The following is a 22,575-nucleotide window of genomic DNA, read 5'->3' as shown; positions in this document are numbered from 1 at the left end:
CATGGTCAGACTATGTCCTAATATATTTTAGGCCAGCTTTAGTCCTCTTCAGAAACTTGGCTTTTTGTTGCTTTTTGTTCGGTACTTTATGGGACATGCCACTTTTAGTTTTTTAATATTTCCTATGATGTGTAGTAATCCAAAGTCTTAATAAAACCAGATTATCTGACAGTGGGTTAGTGCATTCTGTAAGCACAGCTTCTAAACAGTTTATCCCATATCAAATTCTACTTACTATAGTGCTTGAGTGAAAACTGCACACCCTGTCAGAGTGTCAATATGAGACCCTATTTAGTTCTGGATGATGAGCTCTGTGGCACTTATTCGTGGTAAGGTCATTTGGTCATTTCTGTTTATCAGAGGAATAGGAAAGATATGTACCATTTTTTTCCACCAGCACTATCAAAAATCAAGGGAAGTGGCAATATAAGGAGCGCATAACGGAATTTCGACTTTCATTGGTTTGACGATACTGAATTGCAGATAACTTGCATCTGATGTTTGATTTTGGTAATCACACATAATTGCTGACTCCTAAAATCTCTAAAAAGAATATTATGAATGTGTTTCTTTACCTTTTTGACTTATACATCGCTTTTGCAGATTCAGTAGGTTGTGAGTTTAACCCACTCCTTGAATAAACACCTCTACCTGTGAGCCACTAGGACAAAAGGCAATATGGTTAGAAGGGCAGAGTTTATATACAGTTGTGCTGCTTCTGTGAACCAGCTCTGTGTCAGGTTTAAGATTGGAAATTCCTCCAACAGATTTTTTAGCCTCAGTTTAATATTTGTATTTTGTTTCAAATTACTAAATATTGTGTGTGCTCATTTCCAAGACATTAAGTTGATTTTCATATATAGATAATATTATAAAATGGTTAGAATAATTAAATATGTTTTACAGAACACAATTCTGGTTTGCATATAGCATGTTGTTGTGTAGGTCAGAGATTTGCTTTCCTATGAATACCTTGTGTGATTTTCTTTGGTTACAAGCACCATCTAGTGGTGGTCTAAGTCTGAAAGTCCTCAGTAAAAGATTCTCACATCTGTCTCTGGTATTCTGCATAGCACAGGGCCAAAGGGAATTAGAGAGGAATTATTATGGAGTGCATGTGGCTGGGTACACCAAACTTTACAACTTTCTTAATTGAGAAATTGGAACATGGTGCAAATGATGGCAAAGTGCACACTGGATCCTGTTACAAAGACTATAAAGAATAGGTTGCACAAAATTATTGGGTAAACTGATGAGATTTCTTTCAGCACTACACTGGCTTTTGAAAATAACAAAACAATTTTGAGGCTAGATAAAATGCTTAGTGTATCAAATTTTTTTTATAACTTTTATTATTATTTATTGTTTATAATTTTTATATATTAATAATTTTGTACAGCTGTACATCACATCAGGAAGCGGGACAAGTGAGGGTGAGTGGGATTTGATAAAAAAAAAAAAAAACATAAAATTTGGTCCCTCTAAATGACGGGCCGTTGGGTTTGCTGTATTTGAGAGTAGGAAGCTGGTGTTTAGGGTAAATCTTTAATCAAAGTATGGAGGTTGTGATTTGGACTGTCCCTACTTAAAAATTACGATTGGGTGGCTAGCAGTCCGATTCAGTGTCTTTAGTACTTTGGCTTTGGTAACCTAGAACAAGTGTGCCACATGGTTATTTTAGGTCTTAAAGTAATAAAGTCAGTGAAGCAGTATGACAGCCAGGCAACATTTTAGAAGGAAACTTATTCTTGTATCATTCTGACTTCTGCATGCTTGTTCTGGGCTAGTTAAGGATTGGAGACAGAAACAGACATGTATCCATCTTTATAAAAGGAAGATCACACGTGGCAGTATCTGAGTTTCTTTCAGGACAAGTTATCTTTAAACGAAGTACTTTATGAGTCATTGGCCCAGAAGAAGTATGCAGAAAGTGTCATATGCATACTTTAACTGGATCACTAAAAAAAGAAAATACTGATGTGTTTGGATCAGCATGGTAGCCAAGCAGTTGTCCTTTTTATGAAAGGTCAGCAGTGACAGCCCATATATTTCTTAAATTACAGGTCTCATTTAAAGGCTGTAGTTCCAGTGAACAGAACTCTATTCCTGTAAAGTAATATCACGCAGCTGTGTAAAGAAATTACATTTTGTCTTCATTTAAAACACTTAGAAAAATTGGAGAATGGTAAATGTTGGATATATTACTTCTGATTGTTTGTTACATTTTAAGCATAAGAATTAAAGCTTATTCAATGTCAGTGTAACAGTTGTTTGTAGCACTGATTGGTTCACAATGTGTATTTTTTTTCTTTAATTTAGATTTAAAAGCTGATAGATCATATGGAAAATAGTGAACATGTGGAAATTGTGTTGCAATTTGAACCTCATTTAATAAAAATCACAGTCATTTTTGCACATAGTCTTCAGATTTGTTTACATCTTTTTATTACTGTTTTGCATTATCAAACCTTTTGATTGCACATTCAACTGGCATTTGCTTATTTTCCTAGCAAGATTTAGTTTTTTACATTCCTTCTATTTCTTATGCTAGTTTTTACTCATTTTAAACACCGTACCTACCACAACTAAATCTGCCCAACACCTGTTCATGAAAAGTGCCTCTCTATACTATTCATCCTATTTATGATGTTATTTAGGTGTATGTAGATTTGCTTTAATGTTTCCCCCATTCTCTGGTTTAAAGTTAGGAATTTGCATTTTAAAATGCTTTTTTTCCTTTATATAGTTGTAAGTTTGTAGTTTATGAGTTTAAAGGGGGCCCCACGTTTCCAAAAAAGCTTCAAGGCAGCATTGGCAACTTCCCCTTCTCCCACTTCTGTTTAAGCACATTGCCACATTTGGCACCATTTAAACTGCCTAGGGAACTCTGGCGATGCCCATATCTGGACTAATTTCAGATATAAGTCATCACTTTTATAGACTCATTCACTAGATTCATATATGAATATGGGAAATAGACAGCAACATGCTTCCAACCTACATAGCCAGGGTCCAGGGGTAAGCTCATGTTGCTTCTCTGGGTGGGCACCTAGTATGTTTGCCAGTAGTGCAAAAGGATGGAGTGGATGCACACATTGGGCCTGGTTTGTTAACGCTCTCGGAGGCTGGAAAGGATACACTTTCATCAGTCAATTTGGGTGATCCAGCAAACCTGGAATGGATCTGGTCCAGGATTGAAAACCTTTGCTAACAAATAGTTAATGACTTTCCATGCCAGGTTTGCTGGATCCCCCAGCTTCACTGATGATAGAGAATCCTCTCCAGTCTTGGAGAGCTTTAATAAATCAGGGTCATTGACACTGGTCTCTACTGCTTCTGACTTCTGCCTTGCCAATGGCTAAATAAAGCTCACCCAGATACTGGACCCCTCACTTGCTATAGTGTTGGGTGGGCCTTGTCTATAGGTGAAGAGTACAGCGTCAGATTGAAGGGACTGATTTCTAATAAAACACAGAGCCTTGACCAGGTTCCTACGTAATACCACACCAGTGTTTATACAGATGTGTTCACTTGACATTTGCATCTGCCTTAGTTTTATCAACCACCTGGCAACCTCATACAACAAAAGTGAGTGACTATCCCTCGATTTATTGTTGATACAGAGCCTATTTCTATAGCCTATATCACCTTTTATTGCAAAAATCTGTGTTGAGGTTCTGTTTTAAGTTTACTAGTGTTTAGCAACATGAATCCCTTTATGGAAAGCTTTATTTAAACAAAATGGTTTTACATCAATAAGACACAGATGTATCATCCATCTCTTGTTACATTTCTCACTTTATAAATAATCTTTTGGCATATCAGTGACTTTCACACTGGAGATAAATGATAATTTGTAGATGGTGTGCTCGCAGAGTGTAAAGTGTGGCTCACTTGTAACATTGTTTAATACAGGAACTTGGGTTACACATTCACATCTGTGTGTCAAATTAGTTTTTTTAATATACTCCACAAATACTTTAGTTTTATATTGTTTGTTTTGTAACTATTTAACTGCAGAACTTTCATTGTATCATACTGCAAAATTTTGCTTCAGAGTGGGGAGGGATATGTGGGAAAGTTCTCATTGGCAGTAAACCACAGTACTGAAAAACTCATTTACAATTGGGAAGATTGTCAAACAGTTGTGTCATAATTCTTTTTGTTCTGCCTCAGTTTCTTCCTGTGCAGTTTTTTTTAAAGCAGAACTGCTAGGGACAATTTTTATCTACTCTTGTAGTGAGACTTCCCTATAGGCTAGCATCAACAAAGGTCATTTTGTTACTTATTAGTAAACATTACATTTTTCAGAATTATCTAAAACTGTCAAACTTTTAATGTGGCAACCTAGATGCACCCAGAAATGTCATTACCTGCTTTTCGAACTGGAATAGTGAATTTTCTTTTCAGACATCTGTACTAGGATACGCATAATATTTTATGCACATCTAGCAATAGGAATATTTGTAAGACAGTCAATAAATCTTTTCTACTAAATGGATGCAGATTTGCAGCTTTCATCATTAGAACAGATTTGCTCAGATCATTAAAATGGGTACAGAACTTCAAATTTAGGAATCAGTTTAGAATGGGCATGGTAAAACAAAATGTACATCGTCCTAATATCTGCAACAAAGTTTATAAATCCCTGCAATATAAATAGATTATCTGCGGTATTGTTTTTTTTTTCAACAAAAGCAGAGTTACCCTGCAAGTTTCTGCTCCCTCACTGATCGCCCTTTTACTTGAACAGGTGTCCCTATTAGAAGCAATGCCTCTATCTCAGAAAACATGACTGCAGGTCTAAATTTTGGTTTTTAATACACTTTAAATAACTTCTTCTTAATAAATTGTATTTAGATAGCACTGACATATTAAGCAATGCTTTACAAATCAAAGAAAGGCTTATAAAAAATGAAAAAGTTTTATGTCTTAATGCATAGTGTTTTCATAGGAATTACCTACTGGATGTCTGTAAACAATTTGGAGATTACTAGATATACATCGTTCCCACATAAAGATTATAGTCCATGCAGGGCAAAACTAATATCTAGAGTATAAACTGTCTGAATTACTTAAACACTTTTTTTTTCTTAAACTATTGGCATAGTTTTAGATGACTATAGAAAAGTTCAGATTAGTACAAGCTAAATTCTTACACATTTTAGATTTGGCCTGCACATTATATTTATATAAAACTCCCCATTGCAAACTTAAAAGTAAATCAAATTGCTCATAGGAGGACATCTGACTATTATTTTCTGTCTGCATATCTTTGAACAGCTTTTGGTGCCAGAACTGTTCATCAGTGATGTCGCCAGATTTCTGAAAAGAACCGACCATGGGAGCTTTCAATGACATCATTAATTATCTGTAGTCTGAAACTTGGCAACAATCCTCTTATGGCATGCTCTGCAGAAATGCTAACTTCACACTGCTCAATGAATGTATTTATGTAACTTAGATGTTTATATCTAAATCTATTTTTTGCATGCTAATTTCCACCTAAATGAAAAAAAATGGTGAATATGATGGATGACAGTTCCCTGAAGTTCATTGTGAGTCATGTAAACAATCCGTAGAGGAGTATTTTGTATTGTAGATGTGTAATCTTTAAAACCCATTTCTCTAATTATCTAACTTATTTTACGACAACACAAATGACCTCGGAAGGGAGTTTTGCTAATGTGGTACACACTTTAGGCAAAGAAAGGATGTACTGTATAATCATACAAATGGCCCAAGCCTACAAAGGAACAATTTCAAATTAATGACTCTAAAATGTAATATTATATTATAGCCATAAAAAGACATTTCTAAAAATGTTAGGAATTATTTAAATAATCAAAATGGGTATATTTGTTTGATAGATTTCTTTAAACCAACACTTATTATTGGAGTAACTCCAAACAGTTGTTTTCAAATTCACAAGCATTATATTCAAGATTTTGGTTACCTATCTTTCCCAACTACATAAAAAAAAAAGAATTATCCCAATACAACTAAAGCTATGATCACCAGTTATTGACACCTTGATATCAATCCATAACTAACTTTGGCAGATTTCCCCAGTCTTTCTTTTCACTGCCAGTGTCTTTTTCTATTTTTACTTTGCACTTCATTCTCATAATAATTCAGTCTGCATGGCAATATTGATTTTTTTGCTAACTCTTTTGCACAATTAATGATATTTACTGGAAGTTTTTCTACTGTTGACACAAGTGGTGATTACCATGATCAAATGGCTTGGTCTCCCATGGAATATGAAAATTATTGCAAATCTATTCAGACAGTCTTTTATGGCTCATAAAATATTGGTTCATGGGATATCAGATGGAATTGATGGAAGGTACAAAAACCTTTGGTAATGGGATGACTTTCCTTACAAATATAGAAAATAAGGTTTTTACAGAACATTCTACAGAAGACTAATTGTATCCAATCTTATTGCTAAGGGAATATCCATAGAAAAGGCAAAGTAAGGGATATATACTTTCCCTCACCTTTGTTCACATATATCACCCCAAATATGGTGTAATGTGTACTTCACTGGTCAGTAAATGTCAATTATAGCAAAACATACTGTATTCTGATATATGTGGCCATATGTGGTTAATATCTGTAATAACAGAATTCAGTATATGAATGCAATATTATGAATTCATTTCCATGCACCAAAACAGAACATTACATGTGTTTTTTGATATTTGTTATAATAAGGCTTGTAGATGTTTTGTTTGCTGTTTTAGATATCTTTTTTTCATAAGGTGTTTTTAGCAATGTAGATCACTACCCATTAAATTTGATGGAATTTACAGTTCACTGCACCAGCTTTTTAGATTGGCTATTGAGCATGGTAGTTTGATAAAAGGTTATGGGGTTAGGTCTATATACCGTACAGATCCTGGTGATTTAAAAGTCTTCATTAACTTTCTTCTTTAGTTATTATACTTAAATCAGAGCACCAAACAAAAATTAGAAAATATTCAAACAACCAATGTAAAAGAAAAACATGCAGGTTTCCTTCAGTACTTACCTCCATTCTGCCACCCCTTTTGTAGCACTATGTCCACTGTTCTGAGTTGCATGATGACCAGTATGATTTAATCTATTCCTCTGGCCGCCATATAGCTGCCTCTGGTTTATGACTGGACAGTAAGGAAGAAGCAGCAGCACAAAGAGTAGCTAATCTGTCTGTCACTCACTCTCATTCTCAGCATGCTGCTTGTCAGCTGGTTGCTGAGGACTGGTTGCTTGTGCTAATTTTACATTCCACGGGGAGCTCTGCTGTACATTTATTTGAAATTTCTAAAAATAAACAATATATTCATGACACAATGCATTATTTGTGTGCTTTATATCTGTTTAGAGCGCAGTTTTTAAAGTTTAAAAATAAAAAGCTGTAAATATCTAACAGGGGATCTAGCCTTCACCCCACTCTGGAAAACTAAAAAAACATTTGGCTGGCTATTCACTTTAGGTTGCCAGTTTGGGGAATTCTGGCATTTCTAATAAAATCTCTAAGCTGCAGTATAAGGCATTAAAAATGTATTTCTTTTATTATGTTTTGGCTGCAGTCCTTTATTAATGTAGTTACTTCATGCCATGTGTGGTGTAGAACAATTTGCAGATTGTCACATCTTTTGGGTGGGTTCGTTCATAACTCTCAGTTACTGAACTTTCTCAAAAGACCAGATTTGGAACTAGTTCTGGATTAACCAACTGTCACGTATCCTGAGCCACTAAGAAAATTAATGTGGTTTGGCTTGTCAAAATGTATAGATATAAAGAAAACCATTCATCATTCCCAAACTATATTACACAAAATTCTTCTAAGCATAGACCTAGTTCTCAGTGGGCAATCTACAATACTGCAAAGACTGGTGCTGCTTACAGTCTGTAGTGTACTATGGTATAGTATAATTTGGTATTGCATCCTCAAGAAGTGTTTTATTTGACACCTTGGATTCTAAAGCTGCATACACACTTCCAATAAATGTTGTTGGAAACAAACGACTAACGACTGATCGTCCGAGAATCGTTAACAAAAAACGTGCACAATGACTGACCAACGACGCCGACGGTTGTCAAGGACCTGTCGGATCTAATTGAGCGACGATTGTGGATTGTTCTGTGATACACTTTCTCCTGTACATGTCCCTTCCTGCATCGTTCAAACAATTGTATCTAGTGTGGGTACATTATTGGTGGATATTTGAACGATCGTATCGTTACAGCATGTACAGAATTGTGCACAATACAATCATTCAAATATAATAGTGCATAATTGTTGATTGGTCGTAATCGTTTGTTTTCTAACTATAATTATTTGAAGTGTGTACCTAGCTTTAGGAAGTGAACTAAATTACAATGGCTGAGAGAGATGCAGATGAAGACAATGCAGGTCAAGGTAAGTATTGCAGTGACAGCTGCATTTGTAAACTTTTATTATACAAATGCTTATTTAATATACAAATATGGGCAATAAATTACATTGTAAATGGTTTTGTTAGATTGACTTTAGATTGTGTTACTGACAAATGACTATGGCAGGGACAATGAAATGTGAGTCCCTCTGAGATTTAAGAACAATACTATAGACTTTGTAAAGTGCCACATAATATGCCAATGCTATAGAAATACAAGTTAATAATATTAATAGACAAGGAATTTTTATTTAGCTGATAAATTAGGAAAGTAGCACTGTTCTTTAAAACCAAATTATGCCTAAATGCAATTTGATTATTTTTGTTAGGTTTGTAATATGTGGATGGGTGTCTGGTATGATGAGGAGAAGATTTCGGTGAGTTGTGTATAGATAGTACACACAGATGCCTCCTAGCAACATGTCATGTAATATCACATGAGCAATCTGTTTTTGGCAATGTGAAGTATATTACAGAAGAGCGATTCCCGTTGAACCAGTCGATGGCTTTAGCTCATATACCAAATGTCAATTGATTAGGAATGATGTAAGCACGTGTTATATAATCTGCAGCTTCTCTGATCATATCATATTACATTCCCACAGGCTAGGGAGGATGTTATCCATATGCTAAAGACAGAGAAAACTAAACCCGAAGTTTTGGAAGCTCATTATGGGTTTTCAGCTCCGGAGGATGTGCTAAGGGTACTGCATAGGGATGCTATCCTGGCAAAGGAGAAGTCCATAGGAGAAGATGTATATGAAAAACCAATGGCAGAGGTAATGTTCCTTTTACTGTTATATGTAATATAACTGCACTATTGATTCTGTCTACACAGCTTTTCCTGACGGATCTATCTATGTACTTGTTCTTTCTTCTTTCTTTCTTTTGATCTTTATTTAAATATCTATCAAGTTGATTGTCTGTCCACATTATCTTCATGTATATAGTCTATGTTTTCCATGTGTATATGTGTGTATAAATATCCATGTGTATATATTATCAATCTGTCTATCTATCTATCTATCTATCTATCTATCTATCTATCTATCTATCATATTAAAAAGTGATATACAGCCATATTTAAAACAGTTGTAATATGTAACTGTATCTCATTGTAAAGTCAATATAAAATGTTAGATTCTATGCTTTTCTTACAAAATGTTAATTGTAAAAAAGAAAACCCAATACTCAATTAATACTTTTCAATATATGCAAACCAGTGCCAGTATATGTTGGTTTCCCTTTAAGTAATTGAGACGGTGCCATGAAAACTCCATGTACGGTATGACACTTTCACAGCCTCTAGCCTAATGGTGTCATAATTTCGATACCATTGCACCAGCCATGCATCTAATCCCAGCACGTCACCTGGCTGTCCACATAAGAAGTACGTGTACTCAATCATGGACTGAGCTCAGAAAGGGGATTTGAGCATGGCTTACTGAGGCTATTGCTTGAGAATGTTTTATATATAGTGTATGACTATTTATTAGGTTACTGGGTATGCTTGTATCTGTAAGGCTGCTTACACTGCAAAAGATATGTTAACAATGTTTCACTTGTGAAAGTATAATTTAGTGTTAGTGAAAGAGCTGCACAAAAGCATAATTTGAAATCGTAATTAAAATTTTGGTGTAAATTTTTGATCTTGTTAGTTATTCATCTTGGCATATCTTTATCACAGATTCTTGTAGAAATCACAGTTTAGCTCTTGTTCCCAAAGCGTAGCTGTAGTTGCTGAATGCTGCTCTACATTACATGATTTGATCCCTAAAAACTATTTACATTTAGATAAAAAGTTAACTTAAAAAAAAGTGTGGACACTGGCAGAACTATAGGGAGAGAAGATTGACCTGCAGTTTCAGAAAAGGAAATACTGCAGGGAACAGCTTTAGGCAGCCCTCCTTTAAACCTCATGGGTAAGAACACAAGACCAGTGTTTGCTATAGGGAACAGGAAATTATTGGTAACAAGGAAAATAAAATAACAAATCAAAATAAACTGCATTAAATGTGTCATTTAGGCAGCCAGATGAAAATACAAGTTTTTATTATGGTTGAACAAAGAACCTGTATGAGGTAACTGTAACCAATACAATACCAAAAATGATGTAATGTTAACTAACTTAGGCCCATTTCAGACTTGCGGTTACTAGCCGCTCCCAGTCACCTCTATAACTACTGTATCATCTAATGCAGCATTTGAAACCACTTTATCATACGGATGAGTATGGTTGTAGTGCGGTTCTTCCTCCAGAGGAGGAAAAGCAACTGCATGGCCAGAAGTGGCTTGTTGCTTCCAAGGACCTCAACCAACCATTAGCAGTGGATGATGATGATTCTCAGTCCAGTGAATAAGCTGGCTTGATGCAAAGAAGTGACACAGGAAGTTGCAAAGCAGAGGAAGTACAGTTGTCACTTAGCTAGCTATGCAAAAAAGCAGAGGAAGATGAGTTATAAGACTGTCACAGAAGACATTTGCAAATACTTCAATATTACTTTTTGTCTTAGACTGTATACCTTTGCAGTTCAGTGCAAATCATCAGAATGTACAGCACATTGATGTGAATTGAAACCATAAAAGATTTTGCAAATTGCCCTGTTTTTGTGTTGTAGCCCAACATTGCTGATGTGAATGAGCCCTCAAATGCATTGCAATGAAGAATATAAATTAAAAGGAAATTATAAGCATGAGTTTTTACTTGCAGCTGGACAGACTTGAGGAAAAACAGAAAGAAACCTACAGACGCATGTTAGAGCAACTTCTTCTGGCAGAGAAGTGCCATCGTAGAACTGTTTATGAACTGGAAAACGAAAAAAGGAAACATACAGATTACATGAATAAGAGCGACGACTTCACCAACTTGCTGGAGCAGGAGCGTGAAAGGTGAGTGCAGTAATGAACAATACAGTATCAAATGTATTTAGTGTGACTTCATGTGGTCCAAAGAGGAACCCCACCTTTCCTTTTCATTATTAATACTGAAACTATTATTGTGTCCATTCCTGGAGTCACCTATATTATCTAACAAAGAGTTCATGTGTAACCTAATAACAATCAATGAAAAAACTTCCTTTATCAGTTTACCATATTGCTACAAACCAGCATTCTTTGCAATGTTTTCAGTGGAAGCAGCTCTTTGTTACATATTATTAGTAACATATTAATAAATGTGTTTCCCTTTACACTTTTGTCTTTTTTCAGTGGAATCAGTCATGATCCTGTCCCTAAGGCCGATAAAAATACTATTTAATCATTTATATTCAATAAACCATTAGGTATGTTTTATATAGAAGTATAAAAAGGGACTCAATCTGTCTTGATCTCTGCTAAAATGTTTTGCCAATCAGGACTTTATGGCTATGCCTGTGCATTTCAGCAAAATTGGGAGATTTTGATGGTTTTCAATAGTGTAATATTCTTTAAGTGGGTAGTAAAAGCTATGTAAGCTTTTTTAAATTACTCTGAAACAAAATAATGCCTCATTTTATGTTAAGTTCACAAAAGAAGAAGAAACCAGGTGGTTAGAAACATAGGAGATCGGAAACGATAATAAACAAATATTTAAAAAAAAAATACAAAGAATATGAAATTAAATTAACCCTAAATATACCCTCCCAAAACACACTGTATAAAAATACAGTTGATTGGTTTTGCAAACATTTAGAAGATACATCTCTGTTTTTCTGCGCAAAATAGTTGAAGGGCTTCCTGGGAATGCAAATATGCTGACAACACCAGGTAATAATTTTCTTAGTCTTGATTATTTAACATTGACAGTGGTAAACATAGGATTGTGTAAAACTGTTGGAATAGAAAAGATGAATTAAGGATATAAGATCATGCATTGTACTATCCACTACTGGCTGTCAAAATGACCTGGTATGTGGGCATAGGGAGGTGTTAGCTGAACATGGTGCTGTGCAGTATACAAATCATGATTGACGCCTTTTGGAACTATCAGTTGTAGAGATCTGTTGTATGTGTCATTAGTCCTCTGTCCAGGTCCGCAAACACATTTTTTCTGTTGGATGTACAGCACAAATTGCAGTGGAATGTATACAGAGCAGTGTTTTCATTGATCTTGGTCTGTGATTTGCTTAAGGTTTTGATACTACAATATGAAGAAAATAGAGTAAAATGGGCTATGTTTGCAAAGTTTGATGGTGTTTCTGGTCATACACAATTATAACAATTGTTACAACAAAACAACAAAAGTTATCTTTTACATAACACACACTTTCTATGAAGATTGTTGACATAATTTGAGTCTATACAAATCTTAGCAATGCCTGGGGAGTTACAAAGAACTGAAATCATGATCTTTAACTGACAGTTTAATCTTCTTACTGTAATGCAATGACATTGGCTATTTTGAGAATGATTACAATAAATTAAGATTTAAAACATGACATACTACTGTGAAGAAATTAAAATTTTAATAGGAAAGAAACATTCTCAATTATAAATGTATTCAGAAATATGGAATTTCATTTGGAGTATAAGAAAGGGAACTACTTAGCATGTATGCATATGGCAATTACTGAAATTTTGCTGAACATGCTTAGCATTATCTTGTGTTATCATCCACACAAGGAAAAGCTGAAATTTAGAGCAAGAATGACAGTGGGAGTGCCTGCAGGGATTTTAGGAGATGGGGCCAATATTCTCATTCTGGAGATTCTGGAGTTAAAATAAGCAGCCCTATTGCACTAAAATCAGCGAAGGGTCAGATGCTGTCTGAACTAAATAAAAGCAGATTTAAAAAAGACAGTAACTTTTCCTTAAATTAAGTCTCTTTAAAATTCACCCCGATTCAGTCACCTTTCCTTTGCTCTACCTCAACTGTTCTAGCTCTATGTAAACTCCACAGTGGATGTTTTTGGAGTGTACACAAGTCGGATGACATGTGCTTCTCATAATAATGATAACATCTGGTGATTTGCTACTTGGTTGAAGTATTGCATTAGCAATGGCAGATAGATGCTGCTTCACACCTCAAAGCACTGGGTATTTTTAGTGGCTGTGTTGGAGAACAGAGCAGCAGAGGAACAAGGGTTAGATTAGTAGAAGTGGATCTGAGGAGTTGATGTTCCCATTTGCCCTCAATAAATTTTTTTCAAGGTTTCTCCCTTTTCAACATTGATTTCTCTGAAATATTTACAAAAATTATGCTAATAAGACGAGGGACCATGCACTGCCTAGTTCAATAGAGTTGTCCTAGGTGTCCCTGCAAGCATACCGAGAACCTCATGCTTTAATGATCCTGTCTGCTCCAGGGACCCTACCCTCCAGTTGTGCTCCATTTACACTGCTTTAGTGATCTTTTGTGCTCCAGTGACACTTTGTACTCGTGTTACTGTAAGATTCAATGACCCTTTGTGCATTAGCGACTCCTGGGAACCAGTGATCCCATCTTTCTGTGACCCATTGTGCTCCACTGTCACTGTGCTTTAGTGAACCTTACTGCTTTCTTTGTGATTCAGTGACCCAATGTTCTCCAATTACCCCATGTGCTTCAATTACCCCATATTCCAGTGACTTATAGATGGTGTAAATGAGCCCTGAAAAGGATTAAAGCTTTGGGTTGCTAATTATTAAAATAATCATTGTTATACAGCTAATCATAATCATGTTATACAGCTAAACAACTGTGTCAGAAGCCTCCGACAGAAGAAGTCATGTCGTACCTAACTCACAGGCTACAAGCTATTTGCAGGGCACTGACATCACTAGAAGAGGAGGTAAACAGGCTTAGCCCCCCTGTCCTCAACCTGATATGACACCTGTGAGTAAGCAAACAACAATAAATGAAAAGTTTACAGAACAGGTGTTTGGTTTTGTGACATGCTTTTTTTTAAAGTGTCATCTACCCAAAATGCTTTCATCCATTTTTGGTAGATGCTGAAGAGTAAAACCACCTCGCAGCTGTTTTCAGATCTCTGGGGGACCCTTTTAGTGAGAACTCTGTGTGTGTATTTCTGTTTCAGAAAATCTGCTGTAGTTCTTATGAGGGGTTGCTTATTGTATTTATTAAGTTTCCATTAAAGTTACAAAATAATTAAAATATGCAGTGCATTTTTATTACATTCATATTTCTGTGTCTTTCATCCCAATAAAGACTCTGCAGGTACCGAAATATGCCTGCTGATCTCAATTTCTGATAAGATCAACAGGTATTTTCTCCCTATTAAAAAACAAAACTCTTCCATTTGTATAGTGAACAGACCAAAAGGTCGCAAATATGAGAAATTAATTGTTAGTGTTTGCACATTCCTCTTTTAGAAGTAGATAGAAAACTCCAAACTCTCAGGTAAAGGTACATAATTGAGCCAATGGTGTTCCTAGTATAAATGCACCATAATATGTATTTCCCTTTAACAAAAAGTATTACAAAAACTCAATATAGGTGATTTGTTACCGGAGTAGAAGCTGTTCATTCAACAAAACGAATGTTTCAAATTAAAATATGACTCTGCTAGGGATAATTCACCTAAATTAGTGAAAGCAGTGAACATTTAGTTACAGAGGACGCCAAATTATTTATGAAGAAATGTTTAAAAAAATTGATTTTAAGTATTTAGGTGAAGTATTTATTGTAGAGTGAATGTGAACAGCCCAAACTGCTTTACTACATCAACTCCAATGCCCTGAGTGGAAAATTATCATATATAATATATTATATATATTAATTATCATATAAATTATCATATAATTGTCATATTATATGATATTGGCCCCCCTCCCCGGTTATGTATATGGGAGAAAAGTTTCACAAGACGGTGGTTTAGCTTTTAACATTGCACATTGTAGCCAACAAGAAACGCCCTGTTGCCATAGCTGAATGGAAAACTATTACTTTCAAATGCATAAATTACACATCTGACAGTTATCAAAAAGCTGTCATTTCCATCGTTGCTGCAATTACTTGTATACTGTATTTATCCACAGGCAGGGTTTGACTGTTTGACCACTGTTGATGGTAAATGTATACAAAATTGGATTGTTCATCAAGCCAAAGTATTTACTCAAGAATGCCAGAACTTCTTATATTTGCACATAATATTATTACTAATAATATTCCTATTGATTACAGACAGCTGATTCCTAAAAAATTGAGCAAGGAAGATGAGAACAAATGTGGATATGTTGCCCATAACAATTACTCTCATTTTAATTATGAGTTGTCATTTCCAGTGCAGCCTTAATTTGATTTATATTCTCGGCCTTTCAAAGTAAAGGTGTCACATTGTTAGGTCATCCTGTCCCCCCTTCCTGAGCTAAGTCTGGTATCAGACTTTCATAAACTCTAATACAACAAAGTTGCTTTAAGGTTTACATGGAAGGAAACAAGGGGCTTAGGAATGGAGATTCAGGTTTTCTTTGGTCTCTCTTTAACAATAGTGTTGTCCAGAACAAATGCAGTTTTCTTTTTTTTATCCTGTTATATGAGATGTGAAATTAGATTGCCATGGGCCATGGGCACTTTCTTTTTTGCTCAGAACTGGTGAAATGACAATGCTTTCCCTGTAAATTTACACATATCTCTGCAGCAGTAACTCTGCATCTTGCCTGACAACCGTTATCAGTCTTGTCATAATCCACTTTTATATAATGGAGGTTTATTATAGTTTAAAGACCTCCACAATCGCCAAGTGAGTAATATATCATTCATATTTTTTACTTGCTGCTCTTTATGATGGAAACTAATAAAAAAATATTGCTCTTGATACAGATTAGAAATAAATTGTACTGGAGATCCAGAGACTGTAAAATACAGTCTTCCAAATGCATGGTAAACAAAGTGATTATAAAAGGCGGCAACACTTCACCCTTAAATAATTCATCAATCATGTTTCCCCTTGATATTGAATTGAAAATCTTCCTGTAATCTCCTCTCTCATCCCTTATAACCTCCCCACAGCAAACTGCATGTTGGCTGAGCTGTGATAAAACATTCTTGTGTCTTTAGTCATCCTGGCATCCAGATCCTTCTGGCTGCTCTTCCAGTGATGTAATGTTGAAACTGCATCACCTGCAAAGGAAGCCGATCTGCAAGTAATAAAGAACACAGTCACTTTAAAGCAAAAATTGTGTAATTGATGTAAGCAGGCTTAAGGCTTGTTCTGTGTTTGTTATTTGAGCCGTTCAACCTTCCTTTTAGGGGAAAAGAGAACAAAACCGAGTTTCCACAGCTTTCTAAACTTTTTAACATATGTTATGTCAATCACTCAGTTACCTGCTGTACATAGACAATTGGTGAAAAGACCATGAACACAAAATCAAAGCAAAGCAAGTCTGATCCTTGGGTTCATTCCTACTGTTTGGCTTTAATTAAATGAAGCTTATTATGAAATGTTACATTCACCGTTTTAAATGTGACGTATTGTCGTCTCTGAGGACATTATCCTTAGACAATCCATGCCAAGTAATATTCATTAGAATAAAATTGTGTTCTTATCCATGACTTAGAAAGTCACATGAAAAAAAAGTAATTATATGTAGTCACTACAGTAGCAGTTTTTCCATTTTAGTCTGATACAAGTATAACTATTAAAGTTTGTTATCATCTCTGTATAAGAAATGTAAAAAACGCTTATTTTCCCAGAAATTATATAAGTTGGTAACTTCCTGTGCTCTCCAATTAAGGAAGGAACAGAGATAAGAGGTCTGTGTGCTTTGTAATGCAATAGAAACAAATTTTGGCAGTGCTAACAACATGTGCTTTCAAATTTGGGGTCAAAAATACACTGCGTTGTCATGTCAGAAAAGAAGTTGAGTGCACTATATTTCTAGTGCATCAACACATTATTTTTTAGTATGTAAAGTGTGCTTAAAGCTAAGCTCTACTCAGCATATTACTATACCCTAATGTGATATCATTACAGGAACTGAAAGAGATCTATCCTTGAGCTAGGTAGAGGAGTCCAAAACCTCTGACAGTGTCTGTGAGCAATCAGAGATGGGACTTGTCAGTGAAGGGAAGACCAGGATGGATCTCTTTACAGTTCTTGCAGCTCAGCACCCTGCAGCTGTCAACTAGAAAAGATCACAGTAATCCTACTTTTTTCTAGTTTCCCCATATCTTTTGTTGTTTGCTTTCTATTCTGCCACTGCTGACAACACAATAAATGAAAAACCTTAGCTCATTTGTATTGTATGTGTGTTTTTCCAGGCACAAAGTTAGCCTGGAACAATGTCTCATTGAATTGTTATGTGACTCCACAAAGTGTACATTTAGCAACAGTCTGTGTAAAATAATTAAACACCATGACAAAAGCAAGGACAGAGCATTATTTAGCTCACAGCATGGCTTCTCACAGTGTATCAGGCATTCTTAGATGGCACCAACACATGGAGCTAAGAATAAATGACTGACAGGACAGAAACGAATAGCTGAAAGAAGAGAACCAGGACAACATGGATGGGGATGAAGAAGACTGAATGATCCTGTAAGTCCACCAGACAGAAAATGAGGTGGGCTCAGGATACCTTCTCTATCTTCTAATGCTTGTTGTGTGGAAGTCACAGTGTGCCAGGAAATAATATTCAGCATGATACCCCCCATATTCAGAACATTTCCAGGTCCTGTCACTTTCACCTACGCAACATCTCCAAAATCCGCTCCTACCTGGCCCCTGAGACCACCAAACTCCTTGTACATGCTCTTATCATCTCCCGTCTGGACTACTGTAACATCCTTCTCGCTGGTATTCCACTAATAATAATAATAATAATAATACTGGACTATCTATGTGCATAAATATATACACTTTTTTGTGCTCAGATGCAATTCTTTAAGAATGATGACCCTATACAAAATGTAACCAGTGTGAAAATATTGGGCAAGGTGTGAAATTGTAAGCTTTTTTTTTAGAAAGTACCTCTTGTGTCATAGTTTGTACCTGGGTGTAATTTTATAATATGCAGCTACTATATATTTTACAGTGCTGCACAATATGTTGGCATTTTATGAATAAATTATATTAATATAGTGTTCTTGTATGAATATATAACTGTTGTTAACTGGCTTTAAAACAGGGGTGCACTCTTTGCATTTTTTTGGCACATCTAGATATCATTAATCAGGACATTTATGTCCATAACTTAAATTATCTTATCCCCTCCTTAGTTTTATCCATATACAGGTGTTACCTTTTTGATGCACAATTCTTTTGGTAAAGCTTTGGAAATCCAAAAGGCGGGAACCTCCAAAATGGATGGATTGTATGATTTGGTAGTTTGCGGAGTACCTTCTGACACAGACGTGTTTACATGATAGATATCAATTTATATATCTAGTATCTAGTATAAATTTTTTTCCAGGGAATACCTAAAGTGGTGATCCTATGACAGATGTAAATCTGGTTCTCTCATGTGTCCCACATGTTGTTCTGGGGTCCAGTTGTTACTACTGGAACCAGTGGGGATATAGATTGTTAAGGTGACTATTAGTGTGTTACTTATGCCCTAATAAAGTAAGCACACACTTTTTTAAGTAGCATTGGGGAAAAGAGTAGAATCTCTGAACCCTTCAACACACTATTCAGAACATAAAAAGAAGTTGTGTCACAGCTCATATTATAATACAGTGATACTCCGGCTAACCAGTGACTGCTAACAAATTTTTCAGCTAACAGCGATTTTTTTTTTTCTGCTGACTTTTGGCCTCGGCTAGTGAAAATGGACTCGGCTAACTAATGCGTATTGGATGCACGATAACCAAACTGCAGCCCCGGTGAGCTGAATTTTCGTTTTGGCTAATAAAGATTTCGGCCAACGAGTGTGGTTCCGGAAGGAATTATCTTCGTTAGCTGAGGTATCACTGTATAGTATAACTATATACATTTTATGCTGTTTATTAAATTTTGCTGAATAACTATATAGAATAATTTGCACCATTAGAACAAATTGCCAAGTTGTAAGACTATACTACATAAAATCAAATATACCAACATTTACATGGCAATTACATGGAAACCACACAAGATTTCAATATACACTTGTTTGGAACACATAACATTTAGCTTTCAATTATTACACCAATAAACCCTCCTAGTATGATTCCACTGTCAGATATGAATTGACATTTGCCATTTCTGGTTGGGGTCCAAATGTATCTTAGAAAAACTGGATGCATTTCAAAAGTGCTGAGGCCTTATACTCCGCTGGTGGGATTAGCTATTAATAATCTTAAGTGGTATTTCATCCATGGCTTCCAAGAAAAGACAGTGCTGTAAATAAAATTAACTCTCTGTTTGTCTTGACTCCTACAGGTTCAAAATCAGTCTGCTATGTTGGACAAATTTTTATGCGAAAAATAAAGTTTCTTTTTCTTTTTAATAGTATTGTTCAGGCCTATTGACCTGAAGTTTTAAAACACCTGTGTAAAAATAAGTTTTGGTGCTCCTTCTAAACCATGCTGCTACAAACCTTTTTTTTTTTTTTTTTAGTGCAATGAAAAACATACACATATATATGGGTGTTACATTTTCACCACAAAGGGTAGAAGTTGTCTGACAAATCTCTTCAACCTGTAGGTGCTAGTAAACTTTTATTATGACAGTGGGCCTCCATTTATTGTTGTAATTGTCCGATAGAATTACAGTATTGAAAAAACAAACATTTTTTACATTATGTGTCAGCATATGCCACAACCTAATAAAACAGTGAGCTAAATAGCCTTAATGTATTTGAAACAATATACAGTTTATTTAGGCAACTATTAAGCTGCACTAGGGGGCACGACACATCTGTCTGTGCTTGTACTGTGATCAGCTTGGTTCACCTGGGACCAACAAGGTTTTGAGCTTGACAGGTTCGTTGTGTGGGGTTTGTTATCATTTTTCGTTGTGCCTAGATGTGGGGAGGTAATAGGGCCCTGAGTCAAGCCTGCATCTGCCCCTGGCTTTAAAGCTGCCTACAGTGAACAGTAGGGCAGTTCAGTTGTTTTGCATTGAAGATTACACCTTGTAAACATTACCTAACCTAAACAGAAAAAAAGATACACCTATGGTTACAAGATGTAATCGGTTTAAATGTTGTGTTTGTCCTAGCCTAATCTAATATAGAAAATCTGATCACCCACACTCACCTTTGAGTATTTGCTAATCTTTCCTTTTTGTTGCTACATCATATGTGAGGACATATGGAACCCATGCATTTTTATGGGTGGGAGGTAAAAAGCAAACACTGGAAAAAAAAGTAAAAGGAATGTTTGTAATCAATAACAAATGCTCTCTCTATGGTGGGAATTTATACATACCCTGATTATGGTTATGTACAATTGTTTTAAAAAAAACAGTTTTATGGAATTGAAGAAGTTAATGGTTGGCAGACCACCAAAACCCTGAAGTAAATGTTTTATTATTGCTTTATGTCAATCTTCTTCAAGGACTTCTCCCACTACATCATCTGAATGGAACCTGCAAGTTTACACTGGTATTAACACATGCTCTTCCAGGGAGAGTTTGTGCATGCAAAGCATCAAGCATAAGTACGCTTGTAATCTTGTCTTCCATTGGCCAGTGGAGAAGAATCATGTCTCCCCAGCTGCAGCCTCAGAGCCTAACAACAGGCTTCACTCCCATTCACATCTCCTTCTTTGTGAACTCCTGAGGAAACAAAGAATTGATTTGCAAGCTGTTTAACCTCAGAAAGCCATGTGTCCTGACGTTTCAACAACATGCTATATTTTCCGTTTTCAGCAATCAACATTTAGCAAGAGATGCAGATCATTAGCTCATCATTAAGCTGAAAAAGTAAATTTGATCTTTTTTCTCTCTTTTTTGTTTTTATTAGTAATAAAATAAACTAGTAAGTAAACTCGTAATATGATTTCCAGAACAGCTCCTGATTTACTTGATTTGTATAGGAGACTTGGGATGGTTTTAGTAACCGCTTGTATGTTTTCGGTGGAAATTGTTGTTAAATATTTAAGACCAAAGCAAGCTTACTTTAGTGGTCAAACGTTGGATTACAATGCACTTGTGTCTATGTAATAGGATGGAAAAGCTATTTAAGTGTTATTGGTCTGGTGAACGTTTTCCATATAAAATGTTATTCATACATAAATATTACAATATATATACAATAGTATAGGTGCATTTTTTAATCACTTGTGCTCAAATTAATATCTCCATTTTCTGTTCTTCACAATATACACAACAAAAAAAAGATTAAATATTGGCAGGCATATGCTAGCATTAGTTACTAGTAAGGACATTGAACATATCTGTTATTTTTCTGTACAGAATTTTACATACCACATTGAATGAAAATTAATAATATATTGTACAGATGTTCTGTGCAAAAAATCTTTAGTGTAATCCAAAAATATTTTCTATTACACAATGTAGGAGTTAATGCAAGTTGGGCCCATTTCACAAAGCTAACACACCCGGATAAGAATAAACATAGTTATTCTTGTGTAAAACTTTGTAAAATGAGCCTAATGCCTGGGGATGAAAATTTCACAAATGGAAAGCTTTAGTGGCTTGACAGTTTCCTGTTTAAGCACAGAATTGTGTTTTATTTCAAATCAGAAATAAAAAGAAATTAATCTAACAAAAAGTTCAAAATAGTACCTGCAACTGTTTGGGGTATATTTTAGAATGCCTTAGATTATGCTTGTTCTACAGTTAAATGTTGTCATAGTGTTCTCCTGTGTTAGGCATGGGATAATGTGTAGTTGAGAAGTTTAGTGTGTGTGCCTTTTCTCTGTGTTTGGGGGTTTTGGTGCTCCACCCCTCCTCAATGAGTGAAAAGAATCTGCACAATAATGAAGCATGTAGGAAGGGATGACATCATCAGTCAGTGGTCCCAGCTCCAAAACACAGCATCCACCTTTTATTGTCTTGATGACATGGTTGGAATGTGATGGCAGAGCCCCCAGAGAACTTGAGCCAGAAAAAGGCTTTTTGAGGTTTTCGAGGAGAGTTGCTATGTGTTTGCTATGTGTATCTGCTGGCTGATTCTGAAGGTAAGGAAAATCTCATGTTGTAGCAGAATTAAACACGCTGCTGCTGGACTGGAAAAAGGAGTTCAATTGTCCATGGGGCCCTTGTAAATTAACTTTTCTTTACAGTGTGCAAGTGTGGGTGAAGGAGTGAAACACTTGCAGCAGAGTTAATATATTGGTGTTGTT

At 35.5% G+C, this 22,575-nt stretch overlaps 1 protein-coding gene across 4 annotated transcripts in view; it reads left to right on the top strand.

The window, feature by feature from the left end:
• Window positions 1-22,575, top strand: part of FILIP1 (filamin A interacting protein 1) — an 84,398-nt gene that overhangs the window by 45,247 nt on the left and 16,576 nt on the right. For all 4 annotated transcript variants that reach the window (XM_072408536.1, XM_072408535.1, XM_072408537.1 and 1 more), the window contains 2 exons: window positions 9,032-9,205; window positions 11,137-11,315. In XM_072408536.1, the coding sequence (XP_072264637.1) occupies window positions 9,032-9,205; window positions 11,137-11,315 (353 nt within the window). The remainder of the gene's footprint in view (window positions 1-9,031; window positions 9,206-11,136; window positions 11,316-22,575) is intronic.

This window comes from Pyxicephalus adspersus, chromosome 4 (assembly GCF_032062135.1).
Source record: "Pyxicephalus adspersus chromosome 4, UCB_Pads_2.0, whole genome shotgun sequence".
Taxonomy (NCBI): domain Eukaryota; kingdom Metazoa; phylum Chordata; class Amphibia; order Anura; family Pyxicephalidae; genus Pyxicephalus; species Pyxicephalus adspersus.
Note: the sequence above shows the minus strand (reverse complement) of the source record. Positions and strands in the feature narration are given on the sequence as shown.